General features: G+C 41.3%; 1 protein-coding gene and 1 long non-coding RNA gene across 2 annotated transcripts in view; one reads left to right on the top strand and one right to left on the bottom strand.

Annotated features, from left to right (window-relative positions):
* Positions 1-16,761, bottom strand: part of LAMC1 (laminin subunit gamma 1) — a 134,308-nt gene extending 117,547 nt beyond the window's left edge. Inside the window, exon 1 of the mRNA XM_036912584.2 lies at positions 15,834-16,761. Within this exon, the coding sequence (XP_036768479.2) occupies positions 15,834-16,248 (415 nt within the window). The 5' untranslated portion in view covers positions 16,249-16,761. The remainder of the gene's footprint in view (positions 1-15,833) is intronic.
* A 62-nt stretch (positions 16,762-16,823) lies between these two features.
* On the top strand, positions 16,824-19,582 carry LOC118926083 (uncharacterized). Its single transcript, XR_005030322.2, has 2 exons — positions 16,824-17,297; positions 17,420-19,582. It is a non-coding gene; the product is annotated as an uncharacterized LOC118926083 (long non-coding RNA).
* Positions 19,583-19,804: the final 222 nt, after the last annotated feature.

Below are 19,804 nucleotides of genomic sequence, written 5' to 3'. Positions count from 1 at the left end.
CTGACACCAGTGCTGCAAAATCTCTCTTTCAAGTATCCTTCTTCCAATGGGAACATAGAGGTGTCTACCAGCATAAGGACAATATGCTAAGGGATGGCAGGTCATGAAAATGAAAAGACCCTGGGACCCAGAACATCTGTGTTGGTATCAGAGCTACCTGCTGCCTTGGACCTTAATACGACAGACACATATAAGAGAAACAAGCTTCGGTGTTCTTTAAACTATTGCCAAGGCTCTTTGCCACTGTGGCTTAGGCTTTTTCCTAACAATGCTGGTGAAGAAGCTACACCATGGACTAGCCATCCCATTCCACCTGTCCAATTTCAGTAAGCCTATCTAAAAGGCAAACTCCAGCTATGGAAAATCTAAACAAAATTTGCCATTTCTCACTCTCATTTGCATTCTGTTGCTGCAGCCTCATAGAAACAGGAATTCATTCAGTCATTCAGCAAAAGTTTGAGTACCTATTAAAAAGCATTATGCTATACGCTAGAGACAAAGAAGCCCATGGGAAAAAGAACACCAATGAAACTCTCCCTGGGTCCTCAGTACTGCATGCTTTTCCCAGAAGCTGAGCTAAGTCATCTTCTCTGCCCTGTCTTCAGCACACTTGCAGTGCCTTTTTATATAACAGGCACTCAAAAGAAATATTGGTTAGGTGAATGAATTAAGAAAATCAATAAATTCAGCTTGTTCTCAATGAACTCAGGCTAATGGGGAGAGCAGAAAACAGTACAAGCAAGATATAGCACCTCTTACATCACAAGAATGCAAAATGTTTACTGATTTTTAGAAATGAATGAAGGTATGAACATCGAACAACATAATGTAAATGCTATGGAGGGGCAGGAGGAATTCAGAATCAGCAAAATCTTCCTGAAAGACTTGACATTTGCCAGTTCTGAAGGACAATTAGAAGGTAGCCAAATAAACAAACCAAAAGTAAGGAATCAAGAACAGATGTGTGAACACGTTTACTATGACTAGAACTAATGGCAGAATTCCTGTCACACAATGAACTAGGACTCCTTAGATCTGAATACTACTGATTCTATTAATTAAGCCAGAAACCCAGTTCCTTTCTTCAGCATTTGTATTACCCTATTTGCTTAATATGAATTGCTCTCAATCCTTTAGCCTTCAGATGTAATTTTCATTTTTAAATCTAAAATCAGGATTGACTAATTCTAACAAGTCCTCTATCATCTAACCAAAGAATCTCGGGGTTGGTAGGAATCTAAAAGGTCACCAGATGAATAAATGTTCTGGGAAGCCATGTACCTTGTTCAGCTATGATCTGATATTCTTTGTAGTCACTTGGAGTTTCTACCTTTTCTTATGGCACTTCATATCTGGTCTCAGAGTGTATCTGTTAATGTACACATGCTTGTTCATCTGCTAGACTCCACGTCCTTTATGGAGAACCCACACTCTTCTTTATTGCTTATTCCTTTGGTGCTCAATTATCAAAGGCTCTGCATAAAATCATTGTTTAATCCAATCCCATCAGCTCTCAAAGTCCCTGTCAAGTTCCCACTCCCTCCCCCGACCCCGTCTGCTTGTTCTGGGCACAGCCTTATTGTTACTTTCAATAAAGATGAGTGTTACACCTTCTTTCCTAAAATCCACAGTCAGAGCTTCCTTCCTGTTTCTAATGCCAACGATGCCACATTACTTCTTTTTGCACCTCCATTTCTACTTCATGGATTAGGGATTACTACTCCAAAGATTTAAAACAAATGGAACAAGTTCCGAATAAGCCATCCCAATTGTAAGCTGAAGAATGTCTGTATCTCAGAAATTGTCAGATGTTTCCCTGCATATGTTTTAAGCTCAGAATCATCAATGGCGTTTCCCAGTCCATCTTCTGTTCCTTTGACAAGGTTACTGTGCTTGAGACTTCCTGTTTGAGTAACCGCACACTTGGGTGTTCAAACCCCTACGTATCCATTATTCCCCATAAAAGGGACATGAGGAAGTAACCAGGCAGTTGAACACAAAATGATGTATGAACAAAACAGCTGTGTGTTAGCTGGATGGAAAAAAAGACAGCAGGAATCCAGGCAGTGCTGTGAATTTCAAAAACAAGGTCTGTTTAGGCAGGCATGGTTAAAAGGCTGCTGATGCAGAGCGTCAGTGGCCCATTTCATAACTGAAAATCACTGGAGATGTGACTAAGTCTGTTTTGAGTTACTTCCAGTCTCACCCCGATACCACCCTTCCCAACAGTCTCCCTCATGGGAACAAAGTTGCCTCTACTTTTTTCTCACAAAAATGGCAATACCCACTCAAAAGTTTTCACAAAGAGATTTAATCTTTATTTCCCAATCCAAAATGCAGAACTTCCCTCCCCCAAGGGACTTCCTCAAGGAAAGCACAAATATCTACATACACACACACACGAACACACAAAAAGCAGCACAGGAAACATGCCTATGTTCTCCAAGCATCTGGAAAGTACATTAATTTCCAGAATCAGTCCATCTTTTGATAACCTGGATTCACCATCCATGCATGTCTTGTGCCAGGGTATAATAGCTTTAAAATGGTCATAGGTTTAAAACCAAAACTAATTATTAGGATGGCCACAAAACCAAATGATCCCCAATCTACCAGGAATTGATGCTAACTTATTTCTTGTTATGTTGCAAAAATGCTGAAAACAGCAGTAAATAAACCAGCTTGAGCCTCTAAGGCAATCCTGATAAAGTAAACAAAGTTTATTACAGCTGCATTACAGATGTCCCCATAAACTTTCATAATCTGTAGTTGAGTTCTAAGAATTTAGTCTTCAATGGATTTTCTATTCCATGAACTTATCTAAAATACTCAATATAAACTGAAAACTCTATATACAGCCACGCTAAAGGTTAATCCTAGACACCCCACAGAATATGACCTTTATCTTATAAAGAGGCAATCAAATGACCGAAGCAATTAAAGTGTACAGTTGCTCCTCTGGTTTCCAATTCACTCCCCGCCCCCTATCTTTGACAATCTTCACCTTTAGCCCTTGTTTGTTCCCTACTCCAAAGAGAATACACAGTTTCAATGAAAATTTCAGGATGCTCATCAACCAGATCATGATCTGTCCTATCAGAATAAGGGCCACGGTGGGCAGAAGCCACTGGGGGAGGAATGGCAGCACGAAGCACAGGTATGCAGGTAAACTGCTAAATCAAAGCAACTGCACTCTAACTTCTTCAGTACAAGATTAAATAAAACCAGGACCCATCCCTTAAAATTGACCTTTTTACAGCTTAAACTTTCCTAAGTTTTTTCCAACTCTAAAATTCATAATTTTATTATTGTAGTAAGCCACATATTTAAAAACCCATTGGATGCCAACTTTCCAGAAAACTAAAGGTCTAAATGTTGCAAGGGATAGATAGGGTCAGAAATCAAAATCCCTATCTGGAATTCATCATTTTACATCAACCAAGTTACTATTACTTGTTCCTACTAGCTTTTGATTAGAAGATGATTTGGGGTTTTGAGAACATGTGGGCAGACCATTCCTGCCTCTATCAGGATTTGTGCTGCCAGAGCAGGGAAATACCACTTCCCAGCCCCTGACAGTGAAAAGAAAGCTCAATGAAGGCTGTTCAACTCATTTTCATCAACTCATTATCAACTTTTCAAAAACTGTGAAGTTCTTCTCTTGGAAATGGCTAGGATCCTTTCATTCTCTTTGCAGAAAGTTGATGGGAAAACCGTGAGAAAAACTAACCTGAAAAAGGAGGTATAGGAGGGGGCAAATTTAAGCCCAACACTCCTCCCTCGAATGCAGGAATGGTGGGATCCCAGTGGGGTCCCACCCAACCTCCCTGTTAGAAAGGAAACTGAGCACACGCATATAAAATGCAGCAGTCACTAGGATGTAATGAAGTAATCACACGAAGCACTCATGTAAGAAATAGTGAGCGCTGAGCAGGTCTGTAGAGAAAGCAGAGAAAGCAGGCCTGTGATTCAGTAACATTTAAAATTTAACCAATCAACTGACACCCTTTCAAAAAAAAATCAATCCTAGAATTTGGAGTTCTATAAGTAGAAATAATATGTAGTGGGGGAGCAGGACAAAATACAAAATCTAAGTGGGAATTGTGACCCCATTTTCAGAGATAAAGCAAAAATCAACTTTTAAGGTATCTATGAGTCCCCTGATTAAAAGCCAGTGATGATCTAGGGAAACTAAGGAAATATAGATTGAAATATGTATACACAGCTAAGATACATGAGATAGAGATACAGATTTGCATATTAATACACAGAAATAAAGGTGAAGGGAGTCGCTTCTGAGCTTGAAGCATGAAAATGGTGACAAAGAAATCTCCTAGGACCACAGCAGTTATCTGTCAGTCAATAAGAGGTGGTTAGACCTATACCCTTAGCAAACTTAAAGAACAAAGCAGCCACAAGGTAAGAGAATTTACTTGGAGCAGAGGGGAAACAAAATACAACCTGGAGATGGACCTGGAAGGCTTATCTTTGAGGATGTCAGATAAAGTAAGCAACTGAACTAAACTCAGCAATTCTCAACAATCAGAAAAGACTCATGGATAAAGTAGCAAGGAGATAAGGTAGCATTCTCCGGACCACCTTTAGGAAATAGGGTATGTGGTATACTTTTCCTATCAGTAAACACTGACAAAACCCAGGATCTCATTCTAAGATTCAATAAATTCCTTAGAAACTCCTAGAAGCATTAACAGCTAAATACTATAAAACTAGTGTAAGTACCCAACCCTAAAATTCTCCCATTGCCAATAATCCTCTATTCTTCACAAGTTAAGTACATAGCCCTTTTTAAAAGCAACCCAAATCCTGAGCTCCTCAAGCAGAGGTCTGTCAGAGAAACCAGGTTTGGTTCTTTGGTTTGGTATTCTTTCATTTCACCCCCCCACCCACCCCTGTTACACGTCTTTCTGCAGATCTCTGTCACTAACCAGGTCTGTTTGAACACATTAGAGTAACAGGAATGTAATCTATCCACAGCAGGTCTGGATCCCAACCTAAACTCAGCCTGTTTGACTCACAGAAGTCAACAGTCACTTTACATCATATTCCTGAGGAGGTAACAATAGTTTCCAAGACTGTTTTAAGGATTTAAAGAGGTAATGAGGAGACACTCAATGAAAGATCATTTATTTTCTTTTGTCACCTAGTCTTCAAGATCCTCATCTCCCCAGAACTCAACCCACATGTCTCCACTACTCCATGAAAAATAAACAATGCTTTCACCACTATCTGGTTGCTTTTAGATCTTTATTCAAACAAGTCACCCTTCCTGGAAAGTCCTCCATCCATGTCTACTACTTTTCTTCAAGGCCGAAGAAGCTTTTCCCAGCAACTTCAGTCCATACTCTTTCAGGTACTTTGCAGGTATTCCCTCTGCCCTTTGAAGTTTCAACTGAATTCTTTTTACTGTGCTTATATTCTCCCACTGATTTCCTGTACATGAAGTTTTTGTCTCGCCTCCTGTATTACAAATTACTTGAGGATAAAGAAAATGTTTCAACATCAATTGTTACCCAAACATCTCATATTACACATGGCCATAAATGAAGAATTTTCTCACCAGCTACCTTATTTATATAAGACCTTTGTCCACTACTTGGAATCACAATCCAATAAGCTTGTCTCATTTTGAGTGGGTAGGTCTTCATTAACTTCTCTAAGAAAGCCACACAATTCAAGCTTCTGACTTATTATTTCTAAAACATTCAGTGAGTGGAAGCTACTACTAGAAAGGAGAGCTGCTACCTGCCAAAGGAAAGAAGATGGGGGCTTCGTATTATGTTACAAGTAATTTGTGGAACAATTAGTTTCTATCTTAGAAATAACACAACATGTTATATAAAATGCAGACACTGTAACCACAGCACACAGTCATACAGAGACATTCCTAGAGAATTCTTTAACAAAAGCAGCAAAGATAGCAAACTTACCATTTTATCACTTCAAACCACAAAGCATCAACCCAAACCATTACCTGCTTAAAGGCAAGAGAGAAGAGCAAAGTGAACTAACAGCTCTTCTGGTATACTTCCTCACACTCCACTTCTAAGCCTCAGATTCTATGTTCTCCTATTTTAAGCCAAAATCATACCCAAAACAAAGCACCTACGTATTATTTTGTATTGTAAACTGGTTGAAAATTTCCTTATTTCTTTTTTATTTGAGGAATAATTTGCAGACAATGAAGTGCACAAATATTAAATGTACAGCTCTGATTTTGTTCACATGTATACACCTATGTAAACCCCCCACCCCTCCCCACGCAAGTCAAGCTAGGGAACATAAAGTCAGAACCATGAAGGAGGAAGGAAAAAAAAAGACTGATGATTAACCATGCCTCTGAAAACACTGACACTACTGAGGTGCCTACCTCTGTAGTCACTGCCACAGGAAATCATTCTGATTAGCAGAAACCTCCACATATACTGTGATTTATCATCATGAAACAAAATTCATTGAGTCCCCAGCTCTAACAAAAACAGAATTGTGAAGGAGGCTAGTTCTAGATTAATATTTCCAAGAACTTTCAAAACAAAAAGATAAAATAACCAAAAATCCAAAAAAAGATGATATAACAAAAATCTAATGCTGCCTTCAATATGACAGGAAGCAGCCACATTGTGGGAAACAAAGGGTAAAAGAAAGCATCTGAAACTTGAAATGGACCAAAGACCTGAATGTAAGTCATGAAACCATAAAACTCTTAGAAAAAAACATAGGCAAAAATCTCCTGAATATAAACATGAGCAACTTCTTCCTGAACGCATCTCCTCAAGCAAGGAAACAAAAGCAAAAATGAACACATGGGACTACATCAAACTAAAAAGCTCCTGTATGGCAAAGGACACCAACAATAGAACAAAAAGGCATCCTACAGTATGGGAGAATATATTTGTAAATGACATACCCGACAAGGGGTTAACACCCAAAATATATAAAGAACTCACATACCTCAACACCCAAAAAGCAAATAACCCAATTAAAAAATGGGCGGAGGATACGAACAGACAGTTCTCCAAAGAAGAAATTCAGATGGCCAACAGGCACATGAAAAGATGCTCCACATCACTAATTATCAGGGAAATGCAAATTAAAACCACAAGATATCACCTCGTACCAGTTAGGATAGCCAGCATTGAAAAGACTAAGAACAACAAATGCTGGCAAGGATGTGGAGAAAGGGGAACGCTCCTACACTGATGGTGGGAATATAAACTAGTTCAAACACTGTGGAAAGCAATATGGAGGTTCCTCAAAAAACTAAAAATAGAAATACCATTTGACCTGGGAATTCCACTCCTAGGAATTTACCCAAAGAATACAACTTCTCAGATTCAAAAAGACATATGCACCTCTATGTTTATCGCAGCACTATTTACAATAGCCAAGATATGGAAGCAACCTTAGTGTCCATCAGTAGATGATTGAATAAAGAAGATGTGGTACATACACACAATGGAATACTATTCAGCCATAAGAAACAAACAAATCCTACCATTTGCAACAACATGGATGGAGCTGGAGGATATTATGCTCAGTGAAATAAGCCAGTGGGAGAAAGACAGTGTCAAATGATTTCCCTCATTTGTGAAGTATAACAATGAAGCAAAACTGAAGAAACAAAACAGCAGCAGACTCACAGACTCCAAGAAGGGACTAGTGGTTACCAAAGGGGAGGGGGTTGAGGAGGGCAGGTGGGGAGGGAGGGAGAAGAGGATTGACAGGTATTATGTTTAGTACACATGGTGTGAGGGGTCACGGGGAAGACAGTGTAGCACAGAGAAGGCAAATAGTGAATCTGTGGCATCTTACTATACTGATGGACAGTGACTGCAATGGAGTATGGGGAGGACTTGATAATATAGGTGAATGTAGTAACCACTTTGTTTTTTCATGTGAAACCTTCATAAGAGTGTGTATCAATAATACCTTAATTAAAAAAAGAATGCAGCTGAGAGAATATAACTTCTAAAGTTTTAAGAGAAATCATGTAAATCCCCCAATTCATTCCCGGCCTTGCCACAAGAGATCTGAGAGCACCATTGTCTAAGAAAGAGATAAGTCTGCTTTATTTTATTTCATGAATATGTAGCTTCACAAGGCACCAGTTATTGTAGGCTGACCCCTGGAAGAGCCCATGGAAAGAAAAGCAGATGTACGTAATTAGTGTCACCACAATCTGGCACAGTCCAGGGACATTTCTATAAATGAGTTTTCTGGTAACTTGCTTTGGCCAGCTATCATTTTTAGGCCCAAATGAGCAAACATCTTACTTTACCATTTTACAAGAAAGGAGATGATTGCAAAATCCCAGCAAGGCCCTCTGACAAATATTAAGAGCAACTCAGGCAAGGTAATAGACCCAGCACAGTCATCTTTACTCTTTGAAACCAACAATATAAGATAAGGGACAGATTAATCTCCTATTTTCAAAATCTTCTCAGCAAATTTGGGTAGTAAAAATGAACAAACAGCTCTGCTCTAAATTCTGATGCTTTTCCCTAAAACTCAAACAGAACAGTAGAGCTATCAATTACGTACAGCTGGAAACAAGAACAAGCAGCATCTGTTGGTTCTGCTGTTAACTGTAGACAATAAATAAATACTGTTCATCCACATAACCACTTTAATGTAGTTCTTCACTATCCTGCAGAGAAGTCATACTTTATGCCTGTCTTCTATTTGTACTCCTAATGAATTAAATAAAATAAACAATGCCATACACAATAAGGAAATAAGATTATTTCATTATATCCTTTTCCTCTAACTGCTTAATAATACCCTTTAAGAGTCTACTTCAACAACAGACATGTGAATATGTATTTCACAATAAAATTACTGTTCATTTCTAAAGAAAAAACACTTGTTATTAAAACTTCAGAAATACATATTCACACATGAGATTCAAATCTCATCAGATAGTTTACTCAAAATATTTGACTTCAAATCATATAGAGGTCTAATTTTTACCCATAAAAGGACAGTCACAGATCTTTCAATTCTGTAACATTTCCAAATCTAACTTAGGACTTTGTTTTAAAGCTACAGAAATAAAACAACCATGTACCACATTTAATATTAGCTATTACAGTGACATGCATCTCGAAAAAATTGAGGTAAAGCACTGACAGAAATAAGCTCAACAAAACTAAAGGAACAAAACAGCAGCAGACTCAGAGTCCAATAAGGGACTACTTGTTACCGAAGAGAAAGGGGATAGGAAGGGTGGGTGTCAAGGGAGGGAGGGAGAAAGGGGTATTACGATTAGCACACACAACGTAGGGGGAGCACAGGGAAGGCAGTATAACACAGAAAAGACAAGTAGTGACTCTGTGGCATCTAACTACACTGATGGACAGTGACTGCAACCGGGTGTGGGGGCAGGACTTGATAATATGGGTGAATGTAGTAGCCACAACGTTGCCATGTGAAACCTTCATAAGTTTGTATATCAGTGATCCCTTAAAAAAAAAAAAAAGAAAAAGCATATAAAAAAGAAAAATAAGCTCAAAAGTATTGCTGAGAATTTTAATTAATGTGCAGTGTTTGGGGGCTTCTTGTAATTCAGGCATTCACTTACTAGTTCTACATGTATTATTGAACACTAGGGCCATAGGTGTTGCTAAGCACTGAAGACACAAAGTCCCCACCCAAATGGTAAGTTAAGTGAATGCCCTTTGTGCCTGTATCTTCCACTTAGAACTTATTATATAACACTGAATATATTGGTCTAGAGCAGAGGTCTGGCTATAGAGGAACAGACAGTAAATGCTTTAGGCTTTGTGCGACAGGACATACAAAGTCTGCTGCAATTGCTTAACTCTGCCTTTGTAGTGCAAAAGCAGCCATGGACAATACACTAATAAAGGAACTTGACTGTGTTCCATAGAACTTTATGGATACTAAAATTTGAATTTCATAAAATTTTCATATGTCACAAAATATTATTCTTGATTTCCAAATCAATTAAACATATAAAAACTATTCTTTGCTCATGGCGCATACAAAAACAGGTAGCAGCCCTGGGCTGGATGTGGCTAGCTGGCCATTATTCACCTACACACCCCAGTCTAGAGACCGAGGTCTCCACATCTAGGCCACAAGGTCCTATGCAAATGCCTATGTGCAATGTCCTATCAATCACTACACATCAAGGAACTTGTATGGGGCTGAGCCATAGTAAGCAATTAACTAATATTGGTTACACTGAAGTGAACTAAAAAGATGACTTTTTAAGTCCCTGACCCTGAATTCAAAGACCTTGTGGTCCAGAAATATAGACAAGTAAGTAAAGAAACACACAATAGCAAGTAGTAGATACCTACAGGGTGGTGTGAGTGGGACGCCTAATCCAGGCAGGGAAGTAAGATGGAAAGGAGAGAGACTGGGGAAGGAATGCTGAAGGTGCTAACACATGGGAGAAGGGTTCCAAACCAAAGCAGCCTTAGGAGCATGTAAAATGCAAAAGATAAGCTTAGAGGTTAAATATATCCAAATCCTAAGCCTTGTAAACCATGCCAAAGAGTCTGGACTTTATCCTAAATGAGGAACCACTGCAAAATATTGAGCTGGGAAATAATATCAGATTTGCATTTTAGAACCATGACTCACTAAAAAGTATGGATGCCTGAATAAGGGAGCAAAACTGTAGGTAGAAAGCCTACCAGATATTTAGGAAGCTGTTGCAGTAATTATGGTGAAATTCAAGAGGAGCTACAGTAAGGCAGAGAGAGATAAGAATTCAAGAGACACAGCAGATAAATATAGGAGGTAAAAGTGGAATCTTGGGCAGATTGTAGCAAGGATGGGTGGGGAAAAAAGGGATGGAGTTACAGCTATCTAGAACTGACCCACCTCCCAGCAACGCATCCTATCTGCTCACCAAACGGCATGGTTTTCTTTCATGGGAGACTTGGCAAAAGATTGGTCGAGAGCCTCAGGGCTGAACAGTAGTGCCCTTCACTGAGACACAACTTTGACTTGAGTAAGACAATGGGGAATCAATTTAGTTTTGCACATGACCTCTGGATATCCCAAACTGACCATGTCCAACAAGTCTGGAAGAAGGTCTGGAAGAAGAGCTGGCCTGGAGACTCAAACTGAGAATTTAAAAGTTTGCAAACAGTAAATGAATCCTTGAGATTAAGAGTTCATTCATTCAGAGACAGTGAATGGCATAAAAAAGAATGAAATCCAGAAATATAAGTAAAAAGGAACAGAAGGAAAAGGAGGAAAACCAAGGGAGTCTGGTATCTTTCAGTAAGTATTTCCATGAACTTGTATTTTAAAGTTGCCCTGGAATAAACTAGTCATTCTGCTGAGAGAAGTGTTAGAGGAACTAAGAGTTGAGGGGCTGGCTAGTGTATTAATGAAGGAGTCAAAAAAAACCTACCTCCATCGTGACTTTTGGCCAATCACCACCTCAGGATTCTTTTGTTTTCAATGAGTTGTGAAAATCTAAATTATGATAAACTGGAGGCTTTATAAACTGTAAAATATTTTAAAGCACTCTTGATTTGTTATTGACAACTGAGTATGAAAATTCCATCTAAAGAGTACAGGCTTCTGAAGACAGGACCTTCTATATTCTACACCTTTCTTTTAAGTACTGAGCTATGCATTTAGTAGGTATTTAAAAATATTTGCAGAACATTTGGCAGTAATATGAGAATGTTACATAGGGGGAAGGAGTGCATAACAAAACTTCCTAAAAGGATTTAGAATTAAATTAGTCAAACTTTGTCTCATCAATGTGGCCAATGATAAAATAATGGAGAGGTGCCTTACAGTTCCAACTTCTCTCCTTATGTGTACATTCTTTTTCTGAATGCTTTAGAAACAAGGGGAAGGTATTTACAGAAAAAGCAGTGAATTGTAGAAGAAAACAGCAACTTTGTAAAACTGTGTTCAACAACTGCTGGCCATTAGAGAATAGCTCCTTAACTTCTCAAGTTGAAACCTGCAAAATGTAAATCAGGACTTTGAGAGACAAACTAAAATAGTGTCCCCTCAGGGAACACAAATACCACAGTGAAGTCACCAGAGCGAACCATTCCCTGACAGTCAGAACCTACCTTGTGAAGATTTTCCAGGGGTAAAAAATTGCTGTTTGTTTCACGTTAAATACAGGTGAAAGAGGATCAAACAAAATAAAATGTATTATCCTTACATAGCAATTATTCTGATTTAGACACACAAGGAAGATATTTAAATATAGCTTTAAAAAGCACCATTTAATCACTATTTGTTCCTACAGCTCATAAGAAGCTTGGAAACAAATCTGGTTTTGGTGTAAATTTTAGGAGTTCCATAAACTTTGACTGAGTTGCTTTTATAAGCAAAGAGGGAAAAGCTACCTTCCTCCAGGATGGAGACCAGTCTGCCAAGTTTCCATCCACAATGACTATCAAGTTAATTAAAAGGGCTGTTTAACAGAAGGCAAATCCTCAGCTACATTGCAATCAACTACCCCACTGATACTAATAAAACTTATTATGACTTATAAAACAAAAGCCAAACTTTTAAATAGCATTTGAACCCATACAGAAATTAAGCCAGAAGAAGATCCAGAAGTTGAGGGCGAAATAAGAAAGCCCTTTTTTTAGAAAAGGGCGGCTGACTGAGATTCTCTCCACAACAGGCAGAAAATGCAGTTCTGGTTCCCACAGCAACTTTAACTGATTTTATCTGAGGATACACTGTACCCTGCACCCTGGATTACTGTATATGGTACTTAGGACATGGCTGCTTTCAGAACCAATGCTGGTTTTCCTGGCTTTTGTACAAGTGATAATGGTACAATGATCTAATCTGTACACACCAACTGTACATGCCTCACCCTGCCCCAAAAAAGGCAGTTTAAACAAAAAGGCAATTTTATACATACATGCGTATGCATTAAAAGTTTCTGAAAGATTACATAAGGAATTGTGAACAGTGGTCTCTAGGGCAACTTAGCAACTAAAGATGAGATTTAATTCACCATATCATGCTTTATTTTTACAATTAAAAAATGAGTTATGATCAGTGCCAAACACGTATTTTTCTTGTGACAACTTAAAGTGTGATCTCATTTTGCCTATTTCACTGTATTTAAAGTTCAACATCAAAAAGAGGGCTTAGGAATGTGGTGGCTAGACCTAATTATTTCACTCTGCTCACTTCAAGTTTCACATGCTCTGTAAGGGCAATATGCATCGCTTGTTTAAGGGTATGTGAAATTTGAACGGGGTGGGAGTTTTAGTAGATGCACAAACAGTCATGGTACTTGAATTCATGGGAAATAATTAGTTAGCTAGAGCCCATGGAGTAACTGGAATTAGGGAGAGAATATGCTGAATATCAAAACAGAGAGTGATACATAAAGCCCTGCCTATTTGCTATAAATTATATAGATCCTAACAGGCACATATACATATATATCTTTGTCATGAAAAAAAGCAGGAGTGGGCAGAGACAGAGATTGAAACATTAAGACATTAACCCCATTACACACCAATCTCCCTCCCCTCCCCCATGTTCTCTACAACAATTTCCTCCAAGACATCATTTATGATCCAAGGACAACTAGCAAGTTTTAAGAAATTGTCTATCTAAAAAGTTTAAAGTAAATGTTTTTACAGTTAATCAGAACACTCAATGTATTAAAATACTTTTAATTTTAAATAATTTTTAAGCCCATAGTTTAATGAACTTCAAAAATACTTTGAATTCAAAATATTCCAGAAATATTATGAATACCAAAAATATTACCAAAAACTGAAAGAATTTTTTAGGAAAACAAGGGCCAGTGTACATTATTTTAGAGTAAAAAGTCACGATAGAGGGCTGACGAGGTGGACTCCAAGATCTCTTTTGACCTTTCAATCACCATGACCCAAAGTTAATATATCTGCCTCCCAGTAGTAGCCACCTAACTTGACTGATACTGACTTACCTACTACATTATCTTTGTAACAGGGAAGTAATCACTGAGTAATCTACCGCCTCTACAGTATCTGAAATAACCTTTTACTACATAGTGCCCACAGCTGAAAACTCAGAGGGCCAAGATTGACAGCCCCACCTTTACCTACATAGGAGATTCTTAATTAGAAATTTTCAGATGTATCTCAGGCACTTTGAGGCACCAAGGCAAAGCCTTTACTCTGAAACTTTAAATATTTAAAAACAGGGAAACAACAAGGCTTCATGGGCATTCAAAATTTAATACAGCAACTTTAATAAGTCAAAACTTAAAAATAGTTGGATATAAATTTCAAAAATACAGCGGCTAAGTTAAAAATATAACACTTAGGAGAAAATAGCTGAAGAGCACCCCCAAAACTCTTAGGAGATACTAGGTAGGGTCTCTTGCATGTCTGTAGGAAAATACCTGTTCTGTGGCTAGTTCTATACATTTCCAGTAACTCTGAAAAACTGAACTTAGTACAGTTTACTTCACTCACCTCTGAAAACAGGTGCCTCAGAGTTTCACTTTATGAACTTGTTTTCAAAGTTTCATCTTCTAATGATTTGTCTACAAATAAAATGGTATTAACTACAAAGATGCTAAATACTACTTTTCTAAAACTTAACTCCATACACAGTGATTTAACTGCACTTTTCAAAGCACTTCTTGTAAATCCTGTACTTTCTCTGGAATCTTGACACATAAAGTTTAGTGTACTAGAAAGCAGTGGAAAGAAAAATACAAAACCATGACCAAAAGAACCGTTTGCTTATGAAATGTTCCGTTTAAAGTCCCCCAAACAACGTTATTAGCCTTGTAGAATTATCCTGCTTTAGCAGAAGAATAGCTTGGGTGCTCTGCGCTCACTGGAAGTTCATTATTACCAGCAAAATCAAGTCTCTCAATGCAGTGGGGATTGAAGCTCTACAAATCAAATGCTAGTTTCTCACACATGCTGCTCTGTTAAACACAATAATGAATCACTTTGCTTGCTTGTATATTTCCACGATGAAGAAAAATTCACCTAAATCAAATACGCTTTCTGATACCGTAGGATAAATACGTCCATTCATCCACCACCCAGCAGTGTTTTCCATATACCCCTTTCTTAATCTCTAAAAGGTCACTGTACGCGTATCTACACCTGATTTGAATCAAAGTAAAAGGAAAGACAGTAAGGAGAGCCTTTTCACCCAGGGACAAAACTGTGCCCAGCAATTAGAGTGAGTGCAGACACTTCCTTTTGTTTTCGCTGAACCAGGATTAGCAGTGAATAGCTTTGCTGCCCTTCATTAAGTCTGAACAACTCTAAAGAACAATAACGGTGAATTACTATGTTAATTACACAGAGGCAAAGCGACAGGGGAAGGCAACAGTTCCCCTCAAATTCCCGTAACTTAGACCCTTTACTCTCCAGCTTATTCAACAGAGCAAACAACGATCACCCTCAACCCTGGAGAAACAGATTTAAACAAGGTAAAAGTGCTTAAGGTGGACCTGCTTGTCTCTGATCCAAGCAAGAAGGCATGGTGATGGCCCTGTTAGGACAGAGAAAATCGAGAATGGGGATTTCTGATTATTGCTTCATTAAAGAGGGACAGAAACAGCTGAAATGGCGAAAATTCAAGGGAGCAAAAATCTGGTTAAGTTGGGAAGAATAGGGAAGCAGAAGATGCTGGTGTGAAGTGTCTAGGCCCTCACGGCTGTTAGGTATAGAAGTTGGAGAATTTCTGTATGGCCCATACTGGAGAGCAGAGAGCCAACACACGGTTGTTCGGGCCCCGCTAGGGCTGGGCCAAGGGTGAAGACGGCCCGGGAGATGGGCTGTTGGCGAGGACTAGGGGACAGGGCTGTCACCGCTTACCCAGGTGCAGCGTGAGGTTGATGGAGGTCGGGTACTGCACCCCGGCCAGCATGGTCTGACTTTGCCACCAGGTGGTGTCGGCCTGGTTGTTGTAGTCGGTCAGAAAGGTTGCCCCGTGCTGCAGGTGGGGCTGCCCGGCGTCGCACAGGTGACAGGACTTGGTGACGCCGGTCACCCCGGTCTGCACACAGTACTCCTCGGGCGGAGTCCCGCACGTGTTGGTGGCCACCACGGTCACGTTGAAGGCGGCATTGACGAACTCAGGCATGCAGCGCTGCGCCCGCCCGCCCTCATCCGCGCACTCGTCCATGGCTGCCCGGGCGCAGCCGGCCGCAGCTGCAGCCAGCACGACCAGCGCCGGCCACAGCCGGCCCCGGGGCAGCAGCGCCCGCGCGGCCCGCTCACTGTCGCCCATCCCGCCGCCCGCGCGCTGGGCCACGGCAAAAGCAAAGGCGCGGGCGCGTTTCTCTCGCCCAGCGGCGTCCCACGGAGGCCGCTCGGTGGACTGAGCCTCGGGGCCCAGGGGCCGGACTCTCGGGCGGGCGGTGGCGGCGGCTCACGCTGCACGAGCCGGCCGATGGGAGCCCCTGGCGAGGACCGTGCGGCTGCCGGACCACCTCCCGGTGCGGCGCCTTCGTGCCTCCCTCACGAAACCCGGCCACGGCCCGCACTCCGCGCCGACCCTCGACTTCCGAGCGCGTGCCCGAGCGCGCGCCCCCGGGAGGAAGGGGCAGGGGGTGGGGTCGGCAGGGTGGGGTGGGGTGGGGTCTGGCGGAGGAGAAAGCCCAACCCGGCCTCCTCTCAACAGCGACCGCGGCCCCCGGAGCGGATCCCCCGCCCTCCACGCGCTGTGGACTGCGCGTCCGCCCCGGAGACGGCGGGGGCGGTGGCCGCTCGTGCTCGGGCCCGCGGCGCGCGATCCGCGGGGGTGGGGCCTGAGGGGCGCGAGGGGTGGGCGGGGAGCGGGCCGGTGGGGAGGAGAGGGACTGAGGGGGGAGGGGCGGCGGGGCGGTGCATGCCGGGAGGGAGGGACAGGCTGCCAAGAGCCGGCGCCCTACAGAAGTTGGACGCCGGGGTCCCCTGGCTCCGCGTCCCCGGAAGACTCCGGACCGGGGACGACAGAGGGGGCAACCGCAGGGGTCTTAAAGGGCCCGCGGGGTGCTTTTGGGTCGGGCTTTGGGTCCCGCGCCACCCTAAGCCTTGGCAACGCCGATCGCCTTCCCGCCAGGTGTCTGTCCTAGCGCCCTGCCGGACCGCGCCCTGGGGCCGAGACCGCCCGCAGGCTCCGTGCCCCCCCCAGCCGGCAGCCGCGGGGAACGCCCCCTGCAGCGCGGCCCAGAGCCGACCCTTTCCCAGGAGAGGTCGGGGTGTCCAGGGCCTGACAACGTCCCCGGAGAATAAAGGGCCTGATCGCAGAGCATCAAAATGGATTTTCTGAACAATTTCCTGCCTCTAAATTAAAATGTAAGCATTCGTTTAACAGGGCTAGGGAAGGAAGTGAAAGGGCTGGGAATAGAATGACATTTTTCCCCTGAGTACGCAAACCTACTGCGAAATTCTTCCACTGTGTTGTTTATGTTCTCCAGCTTGCCTTTAAAAGACTCGAAATTATCTGGATCTGACATCCTCCTTTTCGGGCCTGCTGAGTCACGGAATATTCTCCGTGCCAGAATGACTCAGTTCACAGAATCTGAGCCAGAAGATCATGAGTTTTAGTACGGGATGGAACCTAGGCGCTTACCCAGTGCTGCTACGACAAGCAAAACGAGGAAGGGAGCATGCTGCAAAAGTGGACAGCCTGAGGGTGGCGGTTTTTAATTCTTTGAAGTTCTCAAGCAAAGTGGATGATCACGAGACATATTTTTTAACTTCTCAAGATCATAATAGTATAGTGAGAATAATAAGTACATGGGGAAAAAAAACACCTGGTTTCAGTTCAGTCCAACTACTTGGACTCAGTAGTTCCGTTAAGAGAGGGATAGCAGGGATCTGAAAAAAAAATGTTTGTTACTATGGTTGGAATTAGTGTTAACTCTAGGAGGACCTTAAGGATAATAGTCTGGTTGGCGGGGGAAAAGGGTCTAGGGGACTTGTCAATATGCTGAGCTTGCTTAGCAAGTCTGTGAATCACTTAGATTGTTCATTTATTTGATGAGATGGGTGGAAATGATGCATGACTAAAAGTCTCAAACTCCTCAGCCCTTGGCACCTCCTCTTTGGGAAAAGAAAGTTGTGGAGTTGTTGGTACTAATGTTTTAATTATTTTATACTTGAGTCCAAATAAAGTACAGTTGAACCTTAAACAACATGGGTTTGAACTGCGCAGGTCCATTTATACAAGGATTTCTTTCAGTAAATATATTAGAAATTTTTTTGAAAATTTGCAACAATTTGAAAGAACATTTTATTTTCCCTAGCTTTTTTTTTTTTTGCCACTTTTCTAACTTCCCTAGCTTACTTTTAAGAATACACATACACAAAATATGTGTTAATTGACTTTATGTTACCAGTAAGGCTTCCGGTCTGCAGTAGGCTATTAGCAGTTAAGTTTTTGAGGGACTCAAAAGTTATAGGTGAATTTTTGACTGAGGTGCGGTGGATGCCCCTAACCTCCACGTTGTTTAAGGGCCAACTGTATATTCATTTATACCTAGAGGGGCTGATTCTGTCCTTGATTGTACTTGAGAACAAACAAGGGCATATAGGACAAAGATAAGGATGTTAGTTGTAAATAAAGCTACACATATTTTTAATAAACATATTTAAGTAAATATATCTATACATTTGCCTTACACATTTTCAGTATTTTATTAGATGTTGGCAAATCAAACAGTGGTGTCCTTTTGTTTACCACCAAGTCAAAGACCTCAAAGGCAGCAAAATCAACATACATATTACCTTTGTCATTCCTCCTCTTGGGGTTCTAATGTCCAAGGGTAACTTAAAGCTATTACGCTTATCTAACCCATGATTTCATGACCAGAACCTCATCTGGCATTTGTAAAGCCCATAAGGAGATTTTGAATTAATTTCTAAATTCTGTTGCTCATGGGGATGTGTTTTGGTGTGTGGACAAAATGAGAGTTCCTGTGGCCAGGATTCTCACCTGGCAGTGGCTGACTAGCTCACTGCACACCTGTGGGCAATACATGGATGTTGACTCTATAAAAAGAGCTCTGCCCAGTGCTCTGAGCACGACATGGTGGCATGGCTGCAAGGCTGCAGGAGAGCAGAGCAGAGGACAGAGGCCCAGAGGATGGCTGTGCAGGACGATTGTGCAGAGAGGCCCGGAGGACAGCTGTGCGGGATGGCTGGGCAGACAGAGGGGCCCAGAGGCAGAGACCGGCTTGCTGCCTGCAGACTCGCTCTGAGTGACAGGATTTTAGTGACTGACCTGCCACCTGGAAATAAAGTTGGGTATAACCCTTTCACCCCAAGAACGTTTTGCTGTCATTTTCTTTGGTCACACTGAATCCATAGTGAACTTGCCTGGGGCTGAAACCCATTGGCAAGACACCATGTTAAGGAAATATCTATTTTGAAGAGGTAAAATTTAACCAGCCAGTGTGCTTGATGAAACAATTTTCTCCACTGTTTGAATTCTATTTCAAAGAAACAAAAAAATTTTAAGACAATTTAGAGAATTTGAATACCTATTAGAAATTTGGTGATGACAAGTTAAGTATTTTATGTACCTGGAGATGCCACTGTTGACTAAATAGACTTGGTATTTTTAAAAAAAAGTGCAAGTGTGTGCATGAGATTTTCTTTTACTTCAAGTTACCCATTTTTTCAAAAAATTCCAGAGCCCCTATAATATATGTTAACAGTCGGGAACTCCATTATCTAGTAAACAAATGTGGTGCTTAGAAGAAAAATGTGAAGGTATGGTAGAAATGGGCCCAAATCCCTCAAAAGACAGTCTTAGTGCCCAATCACCATATCTCTAATGCAGCATGAAAGTAGGATGA

The sequence above is a fragment of the Manis pentadactyla genome, chromosome 9 (assembly GCF_030020395.1).
Source record: "Manis pentadactyla isolate mManPen7 chromosome 9, mManPen7.hap1, whole genome shotgun sequence".
NCBI lineage: Eukaryota > Metazoa > Chordata > Mammalia > Pholidota > Manidae > Manis > Manis pentadactyla.
The sequence above is the reverse complement of the archived record's forward strand: the minus strand, read 5'-3'. Positions and strand labels throughout refer to the sequence as shown.